Here is a 26,780-nt window from a genome sequence, read left to right as displayed (position 1 = left end):
TCCCCCCCTTCCCTCCCTCTGCCTGGACCCCCTGTGCCAGCCCAGCTCTCGGAGCCCCTTCAGCCAGGGACAAGGCTGTGTGAGTGGGGGGGGGGTCAGCATGTTGTGTGTCCCCCCGACCCCGCCGTGCAGGGCACACTCTGCCCGTGGGGGTTGGCAGATTGGGGCTGCTCCACCCCCCTTCCTGCCCCCGGGGCCTTTTCTCTCCTTGATTTGGACGCAGCAGAGCATCCCCCCCACCCCCCTTGGTGCTCGTGACCTTCATGGGGCTGGGGCCGGGACCCCCCATCGTTGGGGCCTTGCAGGGTCCTGACCCCAAGTCAGGGACGGGGTGGGGGGGGTGTCAGGGGCTCCCCCACCTCACCCAGAGGATGCCGATGGGGCTGGGGGGAAAACCCCCTCATGCCTCTGCACCAAGACCCTTCCTGCTGCCAGGGCTGGGGTGCGGCGGAGGGGTCGGGGGGTGGTGAGGACCCCCTTTCCCAGCCGCGGCGGGGTGCAGGGGGGGGTTGTGGGTGTTGGGGGTGTGTGTGTGGGGGGGGGGGGGGGGGGGATGGACAAGGTGCTTCCTGCGGAGCCTCAGGCGTGACTGAATAATTCCCCGCTGGATGTGCGTGTGTGCACACATACGTGTGCGATTCCTCCCACGCACCCCCGGCAGCGCGGATCAGCCGGCAGGTCCCCGTTTGGGTGGGCTCCCCCCCCCCCCCACCCCACCCCCCGGTGCTGCTCCCGGGCCCGGCGGAGGGGCGGAGAGGTGCGGGGAGGGCAGGGGCGGGGAGGGGACGGGCTCTGCCCCCTTCGCCGCCGCCGGGGCTCGGCGGAGCGCAGCCTCCCCTCTCCTCCCGCCCTCCCCACACCCCCCCCCCCCATCCCCCTTCACCCCCCCCCACCCCATCCATCCATCCCCGCCCCCCCCACCCTCCCCCCCATCCCCGCCCCGGCAGCCAGAAGCTCGGCACAAGCCTCCGGGAGCCCGGCGGAGCGCGGTGCCCGCCGTGCGCGGAGCGCGGAGGAGCCGCGGAGCCCGGGCGGGGATGCGGGAGGCGGAGGAGACCCGCGCTGCCCGGCGCAGCGGCTGAGGACCCCGGCTCCGCGCCGGGCGGAGCGCACATCACATCCCACCCCCCTATTTTTTTCCAGCCCACACGTCCTCGCCCGGATTTGGGATCTACCTGGCCGCCTTGGGAATTATTATTATTATTATTATTTTTAATTATTTTTTTTTTGGTTCCTGTTTTTTGTGCTCCCAATCTGCGCACGTGGAGGAGCGCGTGGATTTCCTAACATGATTTTGGCAAACGCCTTCTGCATCGTCCTCTTCGTAGGTGAGTGGCCCCGGAGGGATGGATACCCGCACCCTGGGGTGGGTGGGGTGCGTGTGGGGGGGATGCTGCCGTGTCCCAGCCGGGCAGAGGATGGTAGAGGCGGCGTGTCCTTGCCCTGGGTGAGGGGCTGCGGGGGCTGGGGAGAGGGACGGGCGCTCCCCCGAGCCGGGCAGCGCTGGGTCTGCAGCCGGAGGGGGACCAGGCGAGACGCTGGGTTTTTTTTAACTAGGGCCAACTTTATTTTCCTATTCTCTATCAAACTTCAAACGGGGGTGGGGTGGGGTAGGGGTTGGGCGCGGGCACAACCCCATCCTCCCTATCGGGGCAGCCTCCTCGCCTGTCGCGATCCGCGGGAGGGAGCGGGCGGGCTCAGCCATCGGCGTGCGGCAGCAAAGCCCTGGCTCTGCTCGTCTCTGACCCCCCTCTGTCCTCCTGGATTTGCGTTTCGGAGGGGCTATCTACCCCCCCAACCCTCTCCCCCTCCCTTCCCCCTCCTCCCCAGCGCCCTTCAGCTGCTAATGCCGTTCCTGGCCGTGTCGCGTGTGTCCCATCCTACCCCCCCCCCCCCCCCGTGCCCCCCTTCCTGGGAACTGGGCACGGAGAATTGGGATGTGAAAGTTGAGCTCCTGGCGTGTGTGTGTGTGCGGGGGGGCCCTCGCTGGCCCCGCTGTTGCAATCCCTGCGCCTTCCTTCACATCATCTGCGAGTTATTCCCGAGCTCTGGCTCTGCTCAGCATCTCGAAGGGCAGCACCGAAAGCGGGGGGGGGCAGGGGGGAGAAGTCAGAGCTTGGGGTGAAGAGGCTGCTGAGTGAGGAAGGTCTGGTTTGCCCCCTCCCTTGAGGCTGGAGGGCGGCTCGGTGCCGCGTGTGCCGCGCTCCGGGTGCCGGTAGGGCAGCGCCCGCATCCCGCTGCCTCTCCGCGGGGGTCTGTGTGCGTGTGATCCCCGGGCACACTGCAGCAGCCAGCCTGCCTGGGAAAACTCTGCTCGGCTCCCCTGGGCCGGAGGAGCATCGCCCTGGAGCATCACCCTGCCTGCGAGGACGGGCAGCTGCTGGGGGAGACTTGAAGGTTGGCAGAACCTCCCTCCCTCCCCCCCTGAGCATCCTGCGGTGTGGGGCTGGGGGTGCAGGTGGAGGGACCACCGTGCCTGGGGTGCTGGGCATCCCTGGGGAGCACTCTGATCCTTTTTTTGGGGGGGTGTGAGGCTCGTCCCTCCCCAGCAGTGTGATCCTTGGCTGGTGAGGGGAAGGGGTGCTGTGCCAAGGCAGGGGAGGGGGTGGGGAGGGCTAGTGCCTCTCCTGCCGTTGTGTGGGGTGTGACACAGGCCTGAGCAGTTGGGGGCTGAGCCCTGATTTCGGGGTGCCCTTCCCTGTGTCCTGCCAGCAGCAGAGCATGCTGGGGAGTGTCGGGCTGGGGGGCACGAGCCCTGCTTGCTGATCAGAAAGGAGGGATGCTTTGTGGGCAGGGTGGGGGGCACAAGTGGGAAGACGTCTGGGCAGGGGGGAGGAGGGGTCTCCAGTGCTGGCTGGGGGGCTGCTGCCTGTTTATACTCGTGTCTGACTGGCTGCTGTGAGATTCAGGAGGACAGGGATCTCCAGGGTGCCCCACCTAAAGCCCCCAAACCCGGGTCTGTTCACCCATGCAGGAGAGGTCACATGAAAACAAGACCCTCTGCCCCCTTTTCCTGGGTGCCCCGAAGGTTTAAAGGGTACAGGGGCAGGGGGGTGAGGCTGCCCACCCCCAGCCCAAGCAGTCACAACCAGGAAGCCATACCCCCAGAATGAGCATTGGCAACGGGGTGCCTGGGTCACCTCATCCTGCTGCTTCCCAAAGCAGCCCCCCACGACGTGACCTTGGGGTGAGGAACCTGGGAGAGCAGGGTCCAGCCTGGAGCAAGCCCAGCTCTTCCCATCCGGCCTCTTCTTCCTGATGAGCCCAAAAAACACCCCCCACCACCCTTTTACTTGGGCTGAAGCACTGGCTGCCACAGCCCCGGGCTGGGAGGCTGCACGTTCCTCAGCGATTTCTCCTCTTCTTTGAGGTTTTTCCTTTGGAGTCGAGTTGTGAGGATAAATATCCCCCTCTGGAGCTGCCTGTTGTCCAAAGGTCTCTGGCAGGAACCGGTCAAAGGGAACATCTATTTCGGGTGGAAAAGAGGGAACAGAGCCCAGTGCTGCTGGGGGGAGGCTGTGGGGATGGGAAGGGGAGCTGGGCCATTGCATTGTTTGCTGGCTGAGCCTTGTGCATCTGCCTGCAAATCCCTGCTCTGCTCTGACACCCCAGAGGCTGCTGAGGATTAGGTTTAAATTCTCTGCAGATGTTTTATTGATACGAGTTTAGCCAGTGTGTATCTGCAAGGCGTTTTCTTCTGGGGAGGGCAGCACCCCCCCTAAAAAAACCACCCAAACCCTGACCCCAACCCCCTCAGCCTGCTGCTCCATCCAAACTCCACACCATGTGAGGGTCTGCGGAGCTTTACCCGGCTTGTGAGCCAGGAGGGAAGGAGGGCCCCAGGAAAAACCACCCTCCTGGCAGCTGGGACTGGGTGTGCTGCTGGATTTGGGGGGGCTGAGTTGCCCTGTGCAGGCTGTGAACCGTGGGGAAGGGCTGTGGGCTGGCTTTGTGCTGGGGTGTCCTGGTGTTCCTGGCTTGGGTGCGGTGTGGGGTGCTGCTGGCACCCTCCCCGGGCTGTGGAGGCTGTGCACAGCACCCTGCTGTCTGTGAGGCCATGGAAGCAAGGTATCCAAAGCCAGCTCACCACCACCCATCCCTGCCAGCTCCCTGGCAGGTGGATTTACTGTTGGGCTCTCCATCCCGGCACAAAGCAGTGCCCACTCCAGCACCAGGGATGTGCTGCCGAGGGTTCTGCGGCCCCTCGCAGGGATGCTCTGCGTGGTCCAGCCCCTCACAAGGATGCTTTGCATGGTCCAGCACCTTTTGCATCAGGGTGAGGCTGCCTCCCTTCCCTGCCTGCCTGCTGGCACCTCCGATCCCTGCCTGGGCAGCCCATGGAGCCAGTGAGGAGCCAGGAATGTGGCCAGAGGAGAGGCTCCGGACAGTGTTTTGGGAAGATGCTTCCTGGCATCGAATGGGGAAGACTGACCTGGGCTTGCTCAGAGCAGAGGGTTTGGGGTGAGCACCAGATGGATCTGCAGCTGAGCTGGAGGAGGAATGGCACATGATGGAGCTGTGGGATGACTCTCCATGCCTGGGAGCTGAGAGCTGCAGCAGGTTGTCCCAGCTGCTGGGTGCCTCTGGCTGGGTTTTCCTGGGTGTGAAGGTGCAGAGCTGGCCCCTTTCTACTGGAAGCACCAAAGCATCATCCATCTTGTGGCAAAGAGCTGGGATTTGTGCCCTGAGGAGCATCTGGGGATGCGTGTTTCTCCGTCACCAGCCATGGGGTGTGTCTCCGCTGCTCATGGATCCTGCTCGCCTCCCGTGTGGAATATAATCCTGAAAGGCCAAGGAGGGCCTTCCCGAGGGACATGTGCCACCCCAAATTGGATCTAACGTGGCTGTAGGATGCTGCACCTGCTACTGGCTACCCGGGCAGCCTTCGGACCTCTCCAAGCCCAGCGGCGTTTGCTCAGGGGACACTGTCTGAAGATGTGAGCCTTGATGGGATGTGTTCCTTGGCCTGAGCACTGGCAGCGGGGATGTTTCCATCCAGGGCTGCTGCCTGTCCTGCGTGTTCACCCCCCAGCATTGCCCCATCCCTCCTGCAGAGCTGTTGGAGCCCGGAGCATCCCTTCTCCTCACCTCTCCCCGTGGCCTTGGGGCACATCCGGACCGGGCGAGCTGGGCAGAGGCGTGTGAGGCCACTGGCTCCAGGGGCAAGGGATGGGTGCCCATCCCAGGGGGGTGTGTGTTGGGGTGGGGGTGTCAGGGGACGAGCCCTGCCTGCGTGAGGCTGCTGGGGCTGAGCACCTGCCACGCGTGCCCTGATGGGTGGGTGTGGGGGACACACACGCACGTGGCCCTTGTCACACACCTGTAGGTGTCACTGTCCCCCTGCCATAACCGGCCGAGCGGCCACGGGTTTGAAAGGTGCTGGGAGCCGGAGGTGCAGCAAGGGGAAGGGGGAGATGCTCCCCGATGGGCGCGGGCACTGCACGAAGTGTGGTCTCCCCGCTGCATCACCCTCCAGCAGAGCCAAGGATGCTCTGCCTGTCCTTGCCGCTCCAGCACTTCCCCACCTGCACTTGCAAGTTGACAGATGGTGTGGGGGTTGGAATCAGGAGTGGCAGGGGTGTCCTGCCCACCCTACCCCCATCACCTGTCTGGCACAGACATGGGTGCACCAGTGATGGGGTGAGCCAGTGGCCTTGCCCGGGGTTGGCTCAGCAAGGCTTTTGTTTCAAAAACCAAAAGAGAAAATGCTAGAAATGCTGTGAGAGCCACAGGAGTGCTGGGGGGAAGGGGGAGCACAGGGCTGCTGGTTGAGGCAGGGTCCGAGGAGCAGGCAGGGGCTCTGTGTGGGCAGCAGCCGGGTGAGCTGGATGGTTGCTACCCTAAGGGCTGTGGAGGCATTTGGGATGAGGAAAGGGCTCATCCCAAGCTGCAGCCAATTTGCAAGCCCTGAGCTCAAAACCCAGTGAGTCGGATGCCCTAAAAATCCTGTGGCTGGCCCAAAACCACTGAGCCACACCATGAAATCCAAAGGGCAGCATGGGCAGGGAGTTGGGATGGGCAGGGAGTTGGGATGGGCTTGCTGCTTCCCTCGCCTCGGGAGAGGCCGTGTGTAGAGGCTGGTGTCCCTGAGCACTGGGGCTGGAGGTTGGTGTCCCCGAGCACTGGGGCTGGAGGTTGGTGTCCCCGAGCACTGGGGCTGGAGGTTGGTGTCCCCGAGCACTGGGGCTGGAGGTTGGTGCCCTGAGCACTGGGGCTGGAGGCACGCTGTGTTTGTTTATCTGCCTGTTTGGATTTAATAAGGAACAGAGCGTCCCACAGCATCCCATCGCTGCAGGAGCCGAGGCATTGGGTTAACCCTCCCCCTTCCCCAACCCCGTGCCTTGGGGTGTGTCACCGGGTGCGCTTTGACATCCTGATCGCTTTTTTTGGCTGAATTTTGCCAGGTTTGGCAGCTCCCAGCAGGGTTATGGCTGGGAGACACATCCAGGCTTGGTTTAGGGATGCTTTAGGCACGGTGGAAGGATGCTCTCCCTCTCTAGAGCAGCCTGGAGGTGGCTCTGATGTGCGGGACCAGTTGGGTACCGTGGCTGGGGCATGGCGTTGGGGTCCCAGGGACGGGGAGATACAAGCTATCCACACCTCCTGGCAGCCCCCCCCTCACCTCTTTCTGCCCTCATCTCTCCTTCCCCTGCCCGCCGCCCAGATGAGATCCTCCACTCGCTGGCCGGCCCCCCACCCCCAGCGGGGCAGGACCCCCATGGCTGGCGGGTGCCCGTGGACTGCGTGCGAGCCAACGAGCTGTGCGCGGCGGAGCCCAGCTGCAGCTCCCGCTACCGCACCCTGCGGCAGTGCCTGGCTGGCCGCGACAGGAACACCATGCTGGCCAACAAGGAGTGCCAGGCAGCCCTGGAGGTGCTGCAGGAGAGCCCCCTCTACGACTGCCGCTGCAAGCGAGGGATGAAGAAGGAGCTTCAGTGCCTTCAGATCTACTGGAGTATACACCTCGGGCTGACCGAAGGTAGGGGGGGGGCTCCAAGGCTCTGTGGGGTGGAGGGGTGGTTGAGTGAAAAAGGGGGGGAGCAGTGCCCTGGGCTGCGTGGGCATCCCTGGAAAAGCTCAGTTAATATTCCTCACGAGTGGTCCCTGCTTTTTCAGAGGATGCTGCTGGGGGCCGGGCTGAGAGCTGGTTGCCTAACCTGAGTGTGGGGCAAGAGACAGAGAGGCTGGGGCAGAGTTTGCAGCGAGAGCTGGTGGCTGTCACAGCAGAGCTGTTGTCCCCAGTGCCTCTGGGCTTTGCCCCTCAGTTTGGGGATCGATGCACCCTCGCCCCGCGTTCGGCCCAGCGGGGAGGGTGGCTGGGCTCTGGCTTGGAGGGGAGGTGATGTGCCAGAGCCTGCTGTGGCTGCAGCCTGCTGAAGGAGTAAATCAGAGGCTGGAGCAGCACAGGTAATTGAAATTGGATTGTGCTAGCCTGGGGCTGGTTTGCCCGTTGAAGGCTCCAGGATTATCTACTGCCTGAAGGTGGGGGGTGCAGCGGCCTCACCCGCCGACCCTTATCCCTCTTCAGGGGCATCACGGGGGCTGGGGCTGCCCTGGGGCTCATCCAGGGCTGCAGAGGGGCATCTTTCTGGTAACTGGCTGTGAGGGGCTCAGCTGGGGCTGCTGCTGGTGCTGGTGGGATTTGCCTTGCCATCCTTTGGGTGCTGCTCCTTCCTGCCACCCCTGCCAGTGCCTGGCTGGCCCCGGGCAGGGAGGGGAGCATCGGTTTAACAGCACAGATCCCTTTAATGGGCTTACAGCTGGCTCTGCCTGTGGAAGCTCTCAAATCCAGCTTCAGCTTGTGCAAAACCACCTGTACCAGAGCCACGGGGTCAGGGCACAGCCCTTGCAAGGGCACGTGCCTGCCCGGCCAGAGGCAGCTCACAAGCAGACAGACCTTCAGCCACCCCCAGCACCAAGCACGTCAGCATCTCAGTCCTGCCCTCAGCAATGGTTCAGGCCCATCAAAATGTTGGCTCCTCTGCTCTTTCCTTCCCTGGGCTGAAAGCCACCTCTGAGAGCAGCTTGAGCCACAGGCACTTGCTCGATGGATGGAGCCTGTGGAGGAGCCTCCATCCCTGGAAGCCACCTTACCACAGCAGGCACAGGTCTCTGATCTCCATTCCCCAGCTGGGACTGAAGCCAGAGGAGGTGGTGGTGGTACTGGGAAGGCTGTGGTTGCAGTATTTTGGGGGAGCAGTAGCAGAGCACACAGCCCCTCTGGGTGAAATTGCCTAGAAATCTGGGTCAGCACAGGGACCAGTGAGCCCAGGAACCAGCCCAGAGCAGGAATTACTGGTTAATTGTTCTCTCCCCCTCATTAGCGGCCTTCATTCAGCAATTTCAGAGGGCTTTGCAAACTGAATGAAGGATGCTCTCCTGCTTGATGGGTACCCGGGGACCTGTACCTGGAGGAGGATGAGGAGGAGGTGGGAAGAGAAGTGATTACACCGAGTGTAAAGGAGAGGTAGATGCTTTGGGGAGATCCACCAGCTCAGGGCTTTAATGTGCATCAAACCAGCCAGCGTAAAAGCTACGAGGAGCCTGTTAGCAGGGATGCTGCATCCACCCAGCCCCTCTGCTGCAGGAGCTCGGCTGTCCCTGCCATTAAGGAGGACTGCTTTCACTCCAGTCTCATTCCTGGGGGTTAATTGCATCTCAGCGAGCTCAAGGAAAGTCCACTGCCCTTTTAATGCTGGGTAATATTCCTTGCAAGCAGCAGGGCTCAGTTAGTATTTAATTATTTATTGCATTGGCAAAGCAATATACCAGGAGGTTACAGTGTTTCCTAAATGCACTTTAATAAAGGTGCTATTTGTCATCAGAGCTTTAGGAAACCCAGGGAGGTTAAGGGGGGCTGGCCTGAAGCAGGAGGAATTAGCAGGCTGCTTTCCTGCCCCCCACCCTTGCCTAGCATCACCCTTGGAGCAGCGAGGCCAGGCCAGGGGCTGGGTGATGGGCTGAAAACCCACCGCTGTTGGGAACAGCCCAGCAGCCTGGCATCCCTCTGGGGTCAGCCACCCTGCTCTGCCCTCCCAGATTTCCAAGGGAACGGGGCTTGGGGAGCTGCTGGGCTGGGAGCAAGCCCTCCCACATTGATCCCCGCCTCCTAATGAGCTTGTTTTCCAGCACAGGGTTTCAAGTGGCCTCTTAATTACACGGGATAAACGCTGCTGCCTCGGGCTAATAATAACTCGGTGGAGCAGGCGTGGGTTGGAGCTGTCCTGGGATGCCAGGGTCCCTCCCAGGGTGTTGCCGCAGCCCGGACACCCAGGGATGCTGGTGGAAGGGCTGCCAGGCAGAGAGGAGATCGATGCCCAGGGCTGCTGGTCAGCCTCTGCTGGGGCTTTCAAAGTCCAGCCATTGATTTTTATTGTTAATTATTTTATTGTTATCTCTTTCCTGTGGCTGCTGGGGTTTGGGGAGAGCATTTCCTCTCCTGAGAGCCGGGGCTGGCTCTCCTGAAACCTTCTGGAGTTACAGGGAGGGCAGGCAGTGAAAGCACGTGGGGTTTGCTCTGAAACCAAAGATGGGAAAGGAGAGGAGGGCAGGGGGGGAGAGGCTTTGCTCCCAGCCTGGGGATGGAGTGATGGTGCTCAAGTTCCCTCTGGAAAGTGCAGGTTGGGATGGAGGAGCCCCCAGAGCGTGGTGTGGGTGGGGATGCTCTGGTGCATGAGGTCTGTATCCCCCCCCTCTGAAATATTTCCATTCCCCCAAAGCTCATCAGAGCCAGAGTGGAGCAGAAACCGATCTTTACAGTGGGGGCAGTGGGGTTGTTTTTCAGGCAGAGCCCTTTTCTTGGTGTGTTTTTACATCATCAACAAGACAATGTTGAGCAGAGACCCTGAAACCTCCAGCTGGCCCTGGCTCTGCGGATGCAGTCACGCAACCTTGGCCTTTCCCATCCCAATTCCCTCAACTTCTGAGGTCAGTCTGAACGCAGCCGCTGCCAAACCCCCACTTGCATAAGGAGTTGCGCTGGGGGCAGGACCCAGCTGCAGGCAGCCGCGCAGAGCAGCCGGCGTGCGAGCTCCCAGCCAGCAAGGATTAAGCTGACTCAGTCCAAACCGGGCTTTTCCTTTGTTGAGCAGTACTTTAAAGGCCTTTTTTTTGGGAGGGAGGGGTGTATTCCTCCCCAGATCCATAGCAGGGAGGTGCCTGCACCCAGCTGTAGCCTCGGAGGTGTCTGGGGTTATTCACTGTGGGTTTTAATTTGGGGTTTTTTCTCCCCTTTCTCCTCCAGGAGAGGAATTTTATGAAGCTTCCCCCTACGAGCCGGTCACCTCTCGTCTCTCTGATATATTCAGACTTGCTTCAATTTTCTCAGGTAATAAAAGCATCGTGCTTCCCCTGGGTTATCTCCTCTTGCCTGTCAAGGGAGACCTGTTACAGAGAGAGGGAGGACCTGCCGCTCCTTCCCCTCCTCCAGCTCCTGTGGCCACCCTGAACTGTCTCCTGCCCATCACCTCCATCAACCCCAGGTGCCCTGAGCATCCCTCAGGGGGTGGCACAAACACCCCTCCCACCCTGCCCAGCGCAGCGGGCTGGGATGCAGGCGGAGGGGAGTGATGCAGGGGCTGCTTCCCGGGTGTGTTTTGGGACAGAACCTCTCCATTCTGGAGTTTCCTGGTGGGATCAGGCGTTGCTGGGAGTGGGTGAGCTGAGGTGGGGGCTCGCTTTGAGCCCCAGCTCCACAGCAGTGGCAGAGCCACAGGCAGCAGCCCCCTCCTTCACAACCCCCCCTTCCCCCTTGGGAACCCAACCTCCACTGCCACCCATCAGGAGCTTCTTTTGCCATCTATTTCCATGACAACCCTCGGTGCTGCCACCCCTACACCCCCTTTTTCAAATTAGGTCACCAAATGCCTTGACTTCCCCCTCCTCTTAACCTTTTCCCCAAGAGCCCCCCCGCCACTGCAGGGTTTTGGGGGTCCCTGCCCCCTCCAGACCTCACAGGGCTGCATGTGGACTGGCACCTGGGTACCCCACAGTGATGCCCACCGTGTCCCCCTCAGCTGGGGTACCCCACAGTGATGCCCACCGTGCCCCCCTCAGCTGGGGTACCCCACAGTGATGCCCACCGTGCCCGCAGCCGCCCCGTTTCACGTGGGGACACCTCAGAGTGGGGCTGTGACTCCGCATCCCCACCCCTCCCAAACCCGTCGCCGTCACCCGACGGGTTTTAACTGGCAGGATGAATTCTCCAGGCAGCCTCTGGGGAGCTGAGCAGGGGCTGGCGATGACGATACCACCCCCTCCTGTCTCCCGCCCGCCTTTTGGGATCACATTAGCGTCAGGGAAATATTTTAGCTGCTGGAAAGCCTGAAAAGCAAAGTGTCTGGAGTGGGGGATTAAACGCTGCTGGGCTGATTTATTCATAAAAGCAAAGTGAGAGGAGAAGGAAGCCTGTCTGGCAATTTGGGGGCTGGAGGAAGGAGCAGGGGGATGGCCATCCCTGTGCTCCAGGGATGTGCTGAGCCCGTTGGAGTGGCCGTGGTGCTTCTTCTGACCCCCTCGCCGGGGGCTGGAGGGGGGTGGGAGTGGGGAGCGGCTGCCCTGGGACCTCCCCAGCCCAGACCTGGAGCTTGAGGGGTGGAAGCAAAAGAGGTGTTGGTGGTGTTTCTGATGCCAAGGCTGGAGGCAGAGCGCTGCTAATTGCCTGTGGGGGTAGCGAGGAATTTCCTTCCCTTCCTGAGACAGAAGGGGCTGTGCGAGGAAGCCGGGCAGGGGGGCAGGCTGGGGGCAGGCTGCGCTGCTCTGGTTGCTCCTGCCCTCTCTGAGCAGCCTGCCAGGACCATGGGAGGGGGCTGGAAGCACCTCAGCCCTCCCCATGTGTGGGGCTTTGGGCTCCCAGCCCCCCACCCGCGGAGCACAGCATCCCACGCTGGTGCTGAGGATGCTCTGCGGTGCTGAGGGATGCTGGCTCGCAGCCCGTGGGGAAGGAGCACGAGGGTCTGGTTGGGGGAAATAGCCCCACGCTGTGCAGCACCCATGAGATGGGTGGGTGCCAGACTCCCCCAGACTCAGCCCTACGCTGCCTTCCCCATCCCCCTCTTCCTCCTCCAACCCTGTCGGGCTGGGAGGTCAGGCAGAGCCTGGCTCAGGCCACACCAGGTCTCCCAGCACCATCCCTTCCCTGGCTCCTTGGCCCCACACCCCCCCCCCCCACCTTGTTTCCCTTTTCTCCTCATGAAATTTTCATGCCAGTGCTTTGTTAATGAGCTCCCCAGGAGCCCTCTGTGCTCTATTAAAATGCATCCAGGTCCCTGCAGGTCTGGGGCAGGGCAGGAGCGATGCTCCCCCAGGATTGGGCAATAAGCCAGCACTTTGCACAGATCCCAGGCTTGTCCCGGAGAGCTGCAACCCAAAAAACCCCCCAGGAGCTGGTCTGGGCAAGGAGAAAAGAGACTCATGTGCCCCTCTGCCTCTGCAAGCATCTCTTTCCCCTTTTGCTCCTTTGAGGCATCAGTGTCACGAGCTGTGTCCATCCTCAGCCCTGAGCTGGAGGGACCCCCTAGCACCATCCAGGCTGAGGGGGGGGGGTTCCTGTTGTGAAATGGTGATTTCTGCCCTGCCCCATCCTTGGGGAGGGTGAAAAGCTCCTTAAACCACCTTTCTTCCAAACATGAGGAGCAGGGAGGAGGAAGAGAAGGAGAAGGGGGAGGATTCCCCACAGCACAGCACCGGTTCATGCTCCAACCATCCATCAGCTCCAACATCTCTCTTAGCTCAGGCGACCTTCCTGCCTCTTGCACCATTTTTCAAGGCAGATCCACCTATAAATCACCCACCACAGGGAGTGTTCCCCCCACATACACCTTCCCGAGCTCCCCTGGCCCCAGGAGGTCTCCATGGGGGGTGCCCCTCACCCGGGCTCTCCCTCTCTGAACAGTGTTACATCCCCTGGCTCTGGGGGCTCACAGCATCACAGCCCAGCCAGGGTGGGCAGGAGGGTCTGTGGGGACCCCCCCCAGTTGTCTTGGCACAGGTTGGGACTGGTGGCACCCAACCCCCCGAGAGCTTCAGATGGAAACCCCTGTGGGATGGGGTTACAGGGGACAGCACCAGGGGTGGAGGTGGGGAATGGGCACTTCCAGCCTCCCTGTTTAACTGGGACCTGTTAGGGTGGGCAGTGCTGTGCTGGCAGCTCCCAGCCTCACACCACCTTGGGGACATGAGATAAAGTGGGGTGCTGTGCTGCAAGGGACACCCCAAATCTGTGGCTGGCCCAGGCAGAGGGAGGGGAGATGCTCTCCCAGGAGGCTGATTGCCGTTTGCTAATTAGCAGATAAGTCTGTTAGGAAACCCTCCACCCTTGCTGGTGGAAGCTGGGAGGCAGTGGAGGAACCCGTGGATTTGGCTTGAGGGGGGGGGTGGGAATTGGGGGTGGGATGGCTGGTGCAGTCAGGTGGCTTCTAAAAAGCACCTGGGCTGCCAGGGGTGATGCATCATTTTGACAAAAAGAAACAAAAAAAGAACCAGAGAAGAAACTTCAGCACTTGTTCCGTGGGGGGGCGGGGTGGGGGGGTGGTGTGGCTTCACCTCCCCCCCTCCCAGTTTGTTTGCTGATGGGTGAGATTCCCAGAGCAGCTGTGGGGTCTGGATGGTGTGGGGCAGGTGGCCAGTCCCTGGCTTGGGTGACAACCTTGTCCCTGTCATCCCTGTCTGGGTGGTGCTCAGCTGGGCTGGGGGGTTGACTGGGGGTGATGCTGTTTCGGGGAGCCCTGGGAGAGGATGCAGGAGCTGGGGGGGTCCCTGTGCAGCTTGGTAGATGATTCTGCTTTGAAGAAGGCTGAATAATTACTAATTATTCTTTGAATAATTGGCAAGAAGAAAAATACATTGCAAATCCCTGGCACGAATAATGCACCGAAAGCTGTTTGACCAGGTGCCTTAACCCCTCCTGAGCTGGAGGAGGACCTCCCAATGGTGCAGGGGGTGGGGATGAAGGTGGAACTCTAGTGATGGATGCAGCACAGCAGGGCAGGGACATGTTGGAGCAGCCACAACCCCTCCCTGTAGCGTCGCCCCAGCTTGAGGGCATCTCCCCAGCTCGAGGGCATCTCCCCAGCTCGAGGGTATCTCCTCAGCTCGAGGACATCTCCCCAGCTCGAGGACATCTCCCCAGCTCGAGGACATCTCCCCAGCTCGAGGGCATCTCCCCAGCTTGAGGGTATCTCCCCAGCTTGAGGGTATCTCCCCAACTCGAGGGTATCTCCCCAGCTTGAGGGTATCTCCCCAGCTTGAGGGTATCTCCCCAGCTTGAGGGCATCTCCCCAGCTCGAGGGTATCTCCCCAGCTTGAGGGCATCTCCCCAACTCGAGGGCATCTCCCCAGCTTGAGGGCATCTCCCCAGCTTGAGGGCATCTCCCCAGCTTGAGGGCACCTCCCCAGCTCGAGGGCACCTCCCCAGCCTGAGGACATCTCCCTATCTTGAGGATATCTCCCTATCTTGAAGACATCTCCCCACCCTTCAGTGATGCTCACCCCCTTGTCCCTCTCCCCCCCCCCCTCCCCCGTGGGCAGGAATGGACCCCGCCACCAACTCCAAAAGCAACCACTGCCTTGACGCGGCCAAAGCCTGCAACCTGAACGACAACTGCAAGCGCCTGCGCTCGGGCTACATCTCCACCTGCAGCAAGACCTCTGCGGCCGAGCACTGCAGCCGCAGGAAGTGCCACAAGGCCCTGCGCCAGTTCTTCGACCGCGTGCCCAGCGAGTACACCTACCGCCTGCTCTTCTGCTCCTGCAAGGACCAGGCGTGCGCCGAGCGCCGGCGGCAAACCATCGTCCCCTCCTGCTCCTACGAGGACAAGGAGAAGCCCAACTGCTTGGACCTGCGCAACACGTGCCGGATGGATCACCTCTGCAGGTCAGGCTTGCGCCCGGCTCGCCGCGACGGCAGCTCCCAGGCTGGGGGTGGGGGGAGGCATCCCGACCGCAGAGGGGGCTGCGTGGGGTGGTGCCCAGGTTTGGGATGCTCTGTCGTTGTGTGATGCTGTTCCACGGTTATCGGTTGCATCTGACCAGTCCGGTCTCCTCCACTGGAATAGGCTGCCCAGGGGGTGTGGAGTCTCCTTCTCTGGAGAGATTCAAGACCCATCTGGATGTTTATCTGTGCAATATGAGCTGGGGAGCTGCTTTGGCAGGGGGTTGGACCCGATGAGCTCTGGAGGTCCCTTCCAACCCCTGTGACTCTGTGATTCCAGTAGCTCTATGTGTGTGTGTCTGTGTATATATCTGTGTGTAAACTGGGAAGAGTTAATGGGGTTTTGGCTACTCACAGAGGGGTTTGTGGGCTGAGACGTGGACTTGAGATGGTCCCCATTGCTTTGGGATCCACCTTGGGTCTGTGAGGGGCTGCGTGTGGTTTGTGAGCACAGGGGCTGCCAACCAAGCCCCCCACCCCACTGTGAAACCACATCTCTGCCCATTCCCAGGCTTAGAGAGGCTGCAGTGGGGAGATGCCCCCCCAGCAGTGCTCACGGTGGGGTCGAGAGGTAGGGCAGAGGCAGAGCAGCAGGGATGGAGCTGCCTTTCCACTGGGAATGGTGAAACTGAGTCCCAGGGACCACACCAGCTCTGTTCCACCCACACCTCCAGGCCTTCTCCATCTCCCCAAGCTCTGGAGGGGGGGTGAATCCACAAAAGCCACCCTGGCATTGGGGACACCCACACCCTGCAAGCAGCCATATCCCTCAGCGTGCTTTCAGCACCCCCAAAGAAACTCCCCAGCTGGTGAAATGCCCCCTTTTCCCCATGGCAAAGCAAAATCAGGAGAATCAGGCTTTTGTTCCCTTATGAAACTCATTATTCTTGGGGAAAAAAAACTTCTCCTTGTCACCCTCTGGGGCTGGATCAGCCTCATAAAGAACATGTTTCCTCCAAGGAGGAGGGTCTTTGTGCCATCAAGGTGATGGAGTTTCCCCGAGCCCGTGGGTGAAATCAATAACTAACGTGGTGTCAGGTCCTCCTCTGGCTGCGTTTGGAACGTGGGAATGTGGCTTTTTATCAAAAAAGTAATAGGATAAGGCCATGCCCATGAATAAAAGATACTGGGGCTGCGCTGAGCCGTGGCCAAATTAATGGCAGCACCTCTCCAGCAGCAAGCCTGACGCTGAGATGTTCAGAGCTGAGGGGATGCTCACAGAGGGGGATGAGGTGTGTTAGGAGTGTGTCGTGGTGGGGGACACACCAGAGGGACCAGGGTGCTGCTGAGCATTAATTATAAGCTCGTTGCTGCATGAAATGAGGTTCCACCCAGAAGAGGTGAAGCAGCAAAGGGGTGAGCTTTGCTCTGAGCTCTGAGTTAGTGAGGATGCTGATGGGCTGGGGAAAGGTGGCCCTGGCCAGGGGAGTCTCACTCTGCAAAGTGCCCAAATCCAGTGTTTATTTATACATGCAGCTCCAGGCACTCTGGTTTGCAGAGTTTTGCCTTTTCTCAGCTGTTTTCTCCCCAGGAAGGGTGCTGAGGGGCTGTGCATGGATGCACTCCTCAGATCTGGGCTTGCAAGAGAAGGTCCCATCCCATCTACTCTTTTGGGGTGCTCTGGCAGTGCTCCCCAGGCTCAGGTTTGCTCCAACCTCCCCCCAAAAGTAGTTCCAGCACCCAGGCTGTGGTACCCAGGCATGAGAGGCATTGAGAGCAGAGCCTGCAGCCCAGGATGCTCCGAGCTGCTGCCACACTCCAGCAGCTCTCTGGACCATCTTGTGTCTGCAGCTACGGAAGTGTTTCAGATCCTGGGGTGAGCCCAGCACCTCTGCTGAGGGAGGGGGTGTGAGGGGGTGTCCTGGCACCCACAAGGCAAGGCGAGGCTGGGGTCTGCTGTGGGATTTCCCCACCCACGCTGGTATCACAGATGGATGCTCATCCTCTTTATCTGCAGCCAGGACTGGCAAGGGCATTGAACTCAGCAGCAGCTCAGCGAGCTGCTCCGAAACCCAGCGGTGACGGATGAGATCCTGCTCCTGCATGGGCTGTGAGTGTAATTAACCCTCCTGGCTGACCGCCTAATGAACAGCGAAGCCCTTGGTACCAGGATAGGGCTTTTTTGGCTCACTCAGTTGGGAGATGCTCCTTGTAGGGGCTGCTGTTCCTGCAGGACACAAGCCACACTGAGGTCACCTGGCTTCCTTCCCGAGAGCAGCGGAAGAGTCAGGGAAGAGGGGAAATGAATGGTCTGGCGTGGAAAAGAGTCATTCTGGGAGGTTTTATGGCTTTCTGCTGCTTGGGACTGGGGTTAAATGGTCTTCATCAAAAACACCAGCCCCAGTCACAAAGCTGGGGAGATAAAAGCCACCAGCTCTTCCATCGCCCCCAGAGGAAGGCGAAGCTTTGGGCTGGGATATTTTAAGCAGCAGGCAGTGACCCAGCACAGAGCGGGGTCCAAATCACCCAGGGGGGGTTCCTGCAGAGATGCTGTGCAGCCTGTACCGAGAGGCTGAGAACTTGAAGGGGCCAGGATGTGGCCCCCGAGCTCCTGTGTGCCTCTGCGTGGGCTCAGAACCCAGCAAGGGCAAGTGCTCCACCTCTGCCCTTCCCTTCCCGGGAGCAGGGCACAGGATCCGACCTATTCTAGGCTCAAATCCTGGGCTTTTGCTCTGGAAGAAACAATTTGAGCGGCCTTGACCCGTGGAGACTGCTAAAACCTCCCCAGTGAGATGCCCAGAGCCCCTCTGGCTGGCTGCTGTGAGAGCAGAGGAGCAATCAGGCTGGGATTGCTGCAATCTGGGGAGCTTTTCGTGCTGGGAGAAGCTTTTCCTGGCACCACGGAGGAGCCTGACAAACTCCCCGAGCTCTGTGCCTGATTGCAACGGACAGGTTTTAGCCTCCCAGAATATAAAAACCTTTTGCAAAACACCAACCTCAGCTAAGGGGAAAGGGAAGGAAAGGGGAGGAAAAGAGCTGATTTCAGCAGCTGCAGCTCGCTGTATTTTTCATCTTGCATCAGCAAGTCAGGAACACAAATAATCTGGTCTTATATGCTTCAGTGATGCTGGTGCTGAAGAATTTCCCAGCCTCCACTCGCTGTAGCTCCTCGGCATCCAAAAGCAGGGTGACATTTCCTTTTGCCTGAGCTTCCTCCCCACCGTTTGCAGCGCGGTTGTGGCTGGGAAAGGGGGATGGATGGGGGACGGATGGATCCTGCCCGGCTCTTTGCAGGGCCCCCCCTGTGTCCCTGTGCGTTGGCGTGGTGCGTTTCTGAACAACACCGTGGCTCTTTGGCTGGGCTTTGGGATGCTAAATCAGGAGTGATACCCCCTGGGAGGGGAAACCTTGCCCAAGGAGCAGGGAGGGAGGCTTGGCTGGGGATGCTGGCCGGGGAAGGCACGGATCCAGGCTGCCTGGTATTGATTAAACACCAAACAAGGGAACGAAGCGCTGGGGTTTTTTTTAACCCCACGTCCTCGTCCTCACGCTCTTTGTTTAGCGCAGCCGAGCTGCCGTCTGTAATGGATGTTTCCTTGATAAACAGCGGAGCGGCAGCTCAACTTTCTCATTACGCCGTGTAATGAGAGCGGCTCCCGAGCACGGCTCTGCTGCCTGGGATGAAGACAGAGGAGGGGGAAATGCTCCTGGATTTAAACAGCGGCTCTGGGAGCTGCCTGAGAGGAGCAAAGCTGGAGGGCGACGGTCCATGGGCGATGGGTGGCTGCAGCAGGGCTGGGCAATGGAAGCGGCTGTAACCTCCGAATCCCACCTGGAATTAGCGAATCCACGAAGGTTTTGGCTTCCCAGTGCGGGTGGGGGGGGACAGGAGGAGGGGGTACCCCTGGGTACCTTACCCCTGGGACCCGCCGGGCATCCTTACGCAGCGCCGGCTGGAAGGGAACTCCAGCAGCCACCTAGCTCAAGGCTAACCGCTCTCTTAACACAATAATAAGTCAATTCTCACTGAATAATTAAATAGAGAGCCTTCATAAGTATTGACTTAATGTGACAGCAAGTCTATACTGACTCAGGGTTTGCTTATGTAAACACAATCTCCTGTTCGGCTTAGTTAGCAGTTCAATGAAATAGAACAGTCCTTCAATTAAAATCAAATGATGCGTGCCTTTAATTCTTCCCTTCTCTTACCGGGTAATGATAGGGTTTGAGCAGAGGATAACATAAAAAGAGAAAGGGGGAAAAAAAAAAAGCCTTTCAACTGCTGTTATCCGCGATGAATCGAAAGGCAGAGTCCTAAAAATACACATGGATAACTCGGAGCTCTTAATTAATGGCTCCTAACTTAGCAGTTGGTCTGTTGTCTGTTTGTCCTCGCTGCTTTTTTCTCACCCCCTCTTGAGGGCTTAGTTCTGCTTAAGCTAATTTGGGGGTAGCAACTCTCCTGTGCTGCTTCTCTCCGGCTTGTTCTGGCTTTGCCTCTTCCCCGCGACTCCCCATCTCCCTGGATGAGGGGTGGCTTTGGGATGGGGGACCAGAGCTTGTGCCACAGAGATGCTCCGCTACAGCAGCGATACAGCTTTCACTAAGAGCAGGAATAAATCCCTCCTGGCTCATACCAGAACAGGTGACTTCACTCCCCAGAGGTGGCAGATCCCTTTTCCTGGATAAAACAAATATTTCCATTGATTTTTTGCTTTCTTTTTTTTTCCTCCCTGTGAACTATTTACTGGAGCATCACCCAGAAAAGTGGAGTTTTACTCCAGCTTCTCTGATTTCTTTAGCTGATCCCTGTCCCTGGGGCTCTTTGAAATCCCTGGCCACTGTTCTTGGTGGTTGAGGCTAATTTATATATATATATTTAACTATATAACTCTACATAACTCTATAAAACTCTATAAAACTATGTCTATATAACTTTTAATATATAAATATATAACTTTTAATATATAACTATATATAACTTCTAATATAAATATTTATATCTAGAATCATATAATAGATAAAGTATATATCTTTTCATCTCAGCATCTCCTGGCTTCAGAAACGTTCATCTGCAGCAGGATGAGCAGGCAGAGCGAGCTCTGGGAGGAGGATGCCCAGCGGGCCCGTGGGTTTTTCATGTCTTGCTGAGTTTTTTGCATGTTGTCACAGCTTCTTGAACATCCACCGCTCTGCAGGGGAGGGAGGGGAGGGAAGGGGGGAGGGAGAGGCACGTTTCCCCAGCTGCCTCTCCGCGCTGGTGTCTATTAAAGCCATTTTTCCTGGGTCCCTGTAAATTGCCTGTGAAAAAGACGTCTTGAGTAATCTGGGCATCCTGGACATTTTCTGCATGAAATATTCAGGAGCTTGGGACTGTTCTGCCTTTGATGGGTGGTGAGTTATTACCAGCGCTGGGGCTTGGACTTCTCATAGGCATGTGGTGATGGGAACAATTAGCACCCAATTAGGCACCTTGCGTCTGTTCTGGGGATTTTTCTGCTTAAGAAATTGCACTAACAAGCAGACCCCACCTCCCCCCACCCCGAACCCCAACACCCCAACACTCCAAACTCCTCCGCTGTGTAACTTTGAATGCCAGATCCAGGGTGTCTGGCAAGCTGTCGTAGCAGGGCTGGGAGAGGGGTTACCAGCCAGGAGCTGATGGGATGGTCCCTGAATGGGGGATGTCTCACTGGGGGTGCTGGGTTCAGGTTTGGGTCCCTCACAAGAAAGATATCCAGGTCCTGGAGTGAGTCCAGAGAAGGGCAGCCAGGCTGGGGAAGGGGCTGGAGGGCAAATCCTCTGAGGAGCAGCTGAGGGAGCTGGGGGTGTTGAGCCTGGAGAAGAGGAGGCTGAGGGGAGACCTCCTTGCTGTCTCCAGCTCCCTGGAAGGAGGTTGTGGGGAGCTGGGGCTCGGCCTCTTCTTGCAGCTACCCAGTGACAGGATGAGAGGGAATGGCTGCAAGTTGTGCCAGGGATGGCTCAGGTTAGGAATTAGGAGACATTTCTTCTCCAGAAGAGCAGCTGGGCATCAGAATGGGTCGTCCAGGGAGGTGATGGAGTCGCTGCCCCTGGGGCTGTGCAAGGAGAAGTTGGATGAGGGACTCAGGGGTGTGGGTTAGTGAGTAACAGAGGGGGTAGGGGGATGGTTGGAGGGCTCTTCCAACCTTCATGATTCTGTGATTCTGTGACCCAGGTCCCTGGGAGGTGTCTGGAGTTGGGCAGGGAGAAAGAGAGGGATTAAAGCCGCTGGATCCCTGGGGCTGCCTCCCCTTGGCGTTGTCTTGTTCCTCTCACCCAGCAACCGAAAGTGTTTTCGAGACACATCAGAGAGAAGCACTTTGGAAACCCTTAACTTGGAAACCCAGCGCTTGGAGCGGGTTTGGGATCCGATACATCTCCAAGTACACAAGTCAGTTCTGCTAATCCCTTTCTCGCTCTCTTTTTTCCTCCTTTGGACTTGGAGGCCTCTCAGGGAAGCACCGTGCCCTCCACGGCTGCGCCCCGCAGCTCCCCGTGACGTCACCCTCCTCCTCCATCCCTCACCCAGCTGCCAGCCCAGTTCTTCCCAGCTCAGGTCTGGCTGTTTGCAGGCAGAGACTGGCCAGACCCACCTGCCGCCTCAAGCTGCCAGCCAGCAATTTGGCACCAGCTCCTCCTGTTTCTGCTAAGATGGACTTGGCTCCTTTTCCCTTCCTTTTTTTTTTCCCTTCCCCCTTCTTTTCTTTCCCCTTTGCCCAGGCACTTAAAACCCAGAAACCTGAGAAGCTGTGGGTCTGCTCCAGCAAGGTTTATTCCTGGCAGTTTAGAGTCTCATCCAGCGCCTGCAAACTCATTGTATACAACGGAAAGAGTGACATCTGGCTTGGATATTCTGGAAAGATTACCAGCTGGCTTGTCATGTATTATGAAAAGAATAACATTTGCCTTAGAGGATGCTACAAGCCAGGAGCAGGACCCCGGGGAGCAGCGTGACAAATTTGCGTGGCGCTCGGTGATGAACTTGCCACAGCTCTTTAAGGGAACTGACGTGCCTTCACCTTTCATTTGGGGAGAGGGGAGACGCTGTCGGAAGCTCTATTTATCTCCCATGGAGAGGAGGAGGAGGAGGAGGGAATCCAAATACCTTCCTGCGATGAACAGAGAGGAACTGGAGGTTTGCTGCTCTGCGACACCCATCCTGGGCTCTTCCTTCTGCTCCCACTTCTCAAGGAGGGGAGCAAAACCTCTTGCTTTTGGCTGCAGGGAGGGCTGGGTGCTGCCAGTGTCCCCAGAAATGACTCTCTGGGCTTCACACATGGGGCTGTGTGCTGGCAGCTGGGCATCGGTCCCAGGAGTGGGCACAGGATGGGACCCTCTGGCTTCCCCCTGCGCTGCTGGAGTTTCTTTCCAAGCCACAAGTGAGGAGAACAAAAGTGGGTCTGGCCAAAAGAACCTGCACAGAGGCTTGGGGGGAGGTTTGTTTGCAGGAGAAAGGGAGGGATGGCTGGTACGGGCTGTGGTAGTGCTACCCATCTGGGGCCAAGGCTAGAAGGGCATGGGGGTGCCCAGGAGTCCCGTCTTCTCCTTGGGAGTGTTGGATAACCCAGCGGAAGGGGCTGACCTTGCCCTGGAATTTTGCAGCCTGTTGGGAGGCTGTAAGTGGGTCAGGCAGCTGGTGTGAGTGGGGAAATAATCCAGTTCATGCTGCTGGCAGCCTGTCTGCAGGAGAAAGCTGAGTGTAACCTGGCCATGGGGAGTGGGAAAAAGAAGGTACCAAGTACGTGGTGAGCTCCTGCCCCATCACCCTGTGGGGTGATGCTGGGGTCCCCAAAGGACCAGGGAGCCCCCAGAAGAGACCCAGTTGCTCCCCAGATTATGATTGCATTGGTGGCTGTGAAACCCCATGACCTGGAAGAAGCCCCAGCCAGGGATGGCTGGAAACAGCAGGCGTCTCCAGGAAAGCTCAGTGTTCCCACATGGAGCATCCAGGGCTCTGGCCCAGCCCCGAGCAGCTGTGCACTGTTCTGTCCTTCCCCCCAGTACGCAGGGAAGATGTGGTGGCTTTCTGGCTGCCAGCTCAGCAGCAGCATCTCTGCTCCTCCCCAGTGATACCCACGCTCTCCCCCCTCCTCCCCAGCCCCCCGAGCCCCCTTGAGAAGGGGTGCAATGAAAGATGCCAGGTGGATGGCAGGTATCCCTTCTGCTTCATCTGCTGCTCTGTTTCATTTGACCAACCCCTTCTGGAAAGGAATGGTTCCTATTCCAACAACAACAACAACAACAGAGAACACAGTTTTTACCCTTTACTTTCAGCAGTTCTTGTGGCTTCAGGCTGGCACCCTTGGCTGATTCAATCACTGCTTGGACAAAGATGACATTTAATTAAGAATTAAAGGAATGGAAGGAGAAGGAAGCTAAGGAAAATGATGTGTGCCTTCCTCTTTCTGTAGCAAGTGTGGAGGGGGAAAAAAGAGCAAGGTCTCATCCACAGTGTCAGCAACTCAGCTGCTTCACAGCCATCCCTCCCTGTGATGGAGATCCAACCCCGGGCCACAATTCAGCCTGGTGTCTAGTCATTTAATGACTGAGTCAATTCAGAAGGCTGCTGCCCATCCATCTGTCCACCTGGTCCATCTGTCCATCCTCTTCTGCATCCTGCCCATTTCTTTATCCTTCTACCTCCCTGATTTGCTTCATCCCAAGGAAAAAAAAAATCCCCAGAGGGTGGGTTTGTGTCAGCAGAGCTGGATTTCCAGTACACCAGTTGTTTACTGGGCTTCCATTGCTCCTTGTGCTACACCGAGCAGGGAGAGGGGGTGGCAAGGGGTAACCAAGTCAGTAATCAGGTTAGGAGTGGAAATCAGCTCCTCCACCCCTCCTGTCCCCTCTCTATTCCTCCTGGTCCTGCTGCTGTGTCTGTCCATCCGTCCCCATCTCTGCTCCTCCTGCCTGCAGAGCCGAGCCTGGCAGGAGGGCAGGCAGAGCATGAGCATCTCAGCCCCCACCCCTGAGGCTGCTTTTTGGGGGGGGGGTTGTGTGGGGTTTTTTTCCCTCTCAGCTGCAAAAGGAGAAAGGAGAATGTAACCTCCCAACCTCAGGCATTTTAATTGCTCTCTCAGCTTTAACGTTTCAGGGGGGAAGATAAAAACAAGCAGTGAAATTTTACAGTCGTGTAACGACGCCGGGAGCGGCGCGGCCAGAGGAGGCTGGGGAGTTTATGGTGCCAGGGGAGCAGAGCTTGGAAGGAGCTGGGGAGGATAGAGAAACGAGGGTCCCACGCTCATCTCTGGGGGGGTACCCACCCACAGGCACCCCTCCCCTTGCCTGTGACCTCCTGGCAGGATGGTCAGAGTGGTGAGGGGCTGGAACAGGCTGCCCAGAGAGGGGGTGGGTGCCCCGTCCCTGGGGGTGTTCAAGGCCAGGTTGGATGGGGCCCTGGGCAACCTTGTGTAGCTCCAGGCCTGGAGGTTGGTGTCCCTGCCTGTGGCAGGGGGTTGGAGCTCCGTGACCCTTGGGGTCCCTCCCAACCCAGCCCAGTCTGGGATTCTGTGATTCTATGATGTGGTGACCAGGGGCAAGACAAGGAGTTGCCTTCCAGGGTGTGGATGTCCTGCTGTCTCCCATCCAGCCTCTTTTCTCACCTTTATTGTTTTTAAATGTTGCTCCAGCAGTGAAATCCTGTGTGTGTCCCCCACCCCCTTCTCCCTCTTTGCCCCCAGGTCCCGCCTGGCCGATTTCCACACCAACTGCCAAGCATCCTTCCAGTCCCTCACGAGCTGCCCTGGGGACAACTACCAGGCGTGCCTGGGCTCCTATGCAGGGCTCATTGGTGAGTCCCTGGGGGGGGTGGTGGTGGTGGATTGGGATGGTGAAGGGTCTCTCCTGCTGCAACCACTCATCTCTTTTCCTTTTCCCTTGTCTGGGAGCAGGTTTTGACATGACACCCAACTACGTGGACGCCAGCACCACCAGCATCACCATCTCGCCCTGGTGCTCGTGCAAAGGCAGCGGCAACCTGGAGGAGGAGTGTGAGAAGTTCCTCCGGGACTTCACAGAGAACCCCTGTCTCCGTAAGGCACCTCCCTGCCCCCTCACAGGCACTGTGTGACCCCCTTTCCCCCACCCTCACCCCCACTGCCTTGCCTTAAGCATCTCCCCCCCCCTCCTCTCCCCTCCACCCCAGGAAACGCCATCCAAGCCTTCGGCAACGGCACCGACGTGAACCTGTCCCCCAAGAACCCCTCGCCCCCCATCACCCCGCTCCCCAAGACAGAGAAGAGCCCTGCCTTGCCAGATGACATCAATGACAGCAACACCATGTATGACATGAGCGTCATCACCACCTGCACCTCTGTCCAGGTAGGACCTGAGACCGGTCGCTGATGCAAACTGGGGTTGGGGGGGAGGGGCACTGGTCTGGACCCTCTGTGGGTCCATCAGCCAGGAGATGGGCTGTGACCTGAGGGCAGCAGAAAGTCCTGCTCAGTGCACGTCTCTCAGGCTGGATGTGGTGCTGGCACACAGGTTCCTGGCAGGATTGGGGCCATCACTGGTAAACAGGGGCCTGGGCACTGCCTGGGGGTTCTGGCTCAGGGAAGGGAGATATCAGCACCCTGCCCATCCCTTTCCAATGCTCAGGACATAATCCCCTGCCCAGGCAAAGTGAGTGAGCTGGGCTAGCTGCCCCAAGCTCAACTCTTCCTGCCCTTGGCTCCTTTGGGGTAAAACCAGCTCCAGTTCCCTGTGGTTTGGGGACACCTCTAGGGCTCGTGGGCTCGTGCTTCGCTCCTCAGGTGGTAAGGAGCTGCTGGGCAGGGGGACCCTGGTCAGTGTGTGTATGTGGGGTCCTCAGCAGCTCTTCGCAGCAGGGAGTGGGGGTGGGAGCGAGTGTGGGGCTGGGGGGAAGCTCCTTGGGAAGCCCAAACCTCAGGATGCAACTCCAGGCAGGAGCAGCCCTGGGGTGCACGTACCTGCCCCAACTAAACCACCCTCCTTTCTCCTCTCCAGGAGCACGGATCGAAGCTAAACAAGTCCAAAGAGCAGAGCCTGTGCTACTCAGAGGTGGGTTTGGGGCAGGGAGGGGGGGGTGTCACGGGGTTGGGAGCCGTTTCCCACTTGCAGCTGGCTCGGGAAGGATGTGCCAGACCATCTCCAGCCCAGCCCCCTCTGACTGGAGGGCTGGGGTGGATGGTTTCCTTTCGGAAAGCCCCCTGACCGACCTCTGCTCTCCCCTCACCCACAGACCCAGCTGACCACAGACACCATGCCAGACCAGAAGACATTCGTGGACCCCAAGGCAGGTGGCAGCCGACACTGGGCGGGCCGGATCCTGCCCGTTGCTCCCATCCTCCTGCTGCAGCTGGGGTTGTAAGAGGGGCGAGGGAGGCAGCGGCCGGCGGGACGGGGACGCTCACACCCGCGCAGGCCGGCGCCGGCACTCTGGCTCTGCCGCCGACCCCGCTGCGGCGATGGGCAGGGGAAGGACCACCTCATGCTGGAGACTGAAACACTCAGACACAGCGGGAACACCGAGCCTGGGCACGCCGGGCAGGCAGGAGGACCCCCACCACGCTGGGAAACTTTGGTGGTTTTCTTCCTATTTTCATTTTCCCCCCCTTTTTTGGTTGGTTTTCTTTTGGTTTTTACATTTTTTTGGGTCTCCTAAGGCGCCTTGGGTTTCTTTTCTAAAGCAGGAGCCCACAGCTCACCGTGAAACCCCCCTCAAAATGCCCCTCAGCAGGGCATCCAGAGCTACGAGCTGCACCGGGGAGGGAAAATAAGCATGGAGAGGAGCTTTGCCAGAGGTTGTTTACAGGATCCATCAGCCTGAGAGCACCAGGATGGCGAGGTTTCCACCTCAGAGCATCCTGAAGGATGGGACACGCTGTCAGGAGGCTCTTCTGCATCCTTCGAGGGGACTCACTCAAGG

The 26,780-nt window shown here is 58.9% G+C and overlaps 1 protein-coding gene across 1 annotated transcript; it reads left to right on the top strand.

Annotated features, from left to right (window-relative positions):
- Window positions 1-1,288: 1,288 nt before the first annotated feature.
- Window positions 1,289-26,222, top strand: GFRA2 (GDNF family receptor alpha 2; the record flags this gene model as incomplete). Its single annotated transcript, XM_084273973.1, has 9 exons — window positions 1,289-1,328; window positions 6,665-6,979; window positions 10,244-10,327; window positions 14,527-14,872; window positions 24,571-24,680; window positions 24,781-24,921; window positions 25,035-25,210; window positions 25,859-25,912; window positions 26,094-26,222. 9 exons carry the CDS (start codon window positions 1,289-1,291, stop codon window positions 26,220-26,222), a joined length of 1,395 nt encoding a protein of 464 aa, XP_084130099.1.
- Between the last annotated feature and the right edge of the window lie 558 nt (window positions 26,223-26,780).

The sequence above is a fragment of the Gallinula chloropus genome (genome assembly GCF_964237585.1).
Source record: "Gallinula chloropus genome assembly, chromosome: 21".
NCBI classification, from domain to species: domain Eukaryota; kingdom Metazoa; phylum Chordata; class Aves; order Gruiformes; family Rallidae; genus Gallinula; species Gallinula chloropus.
This window is presented reverse-complemented; position numbering and strand designations above follow the sequence as displayed.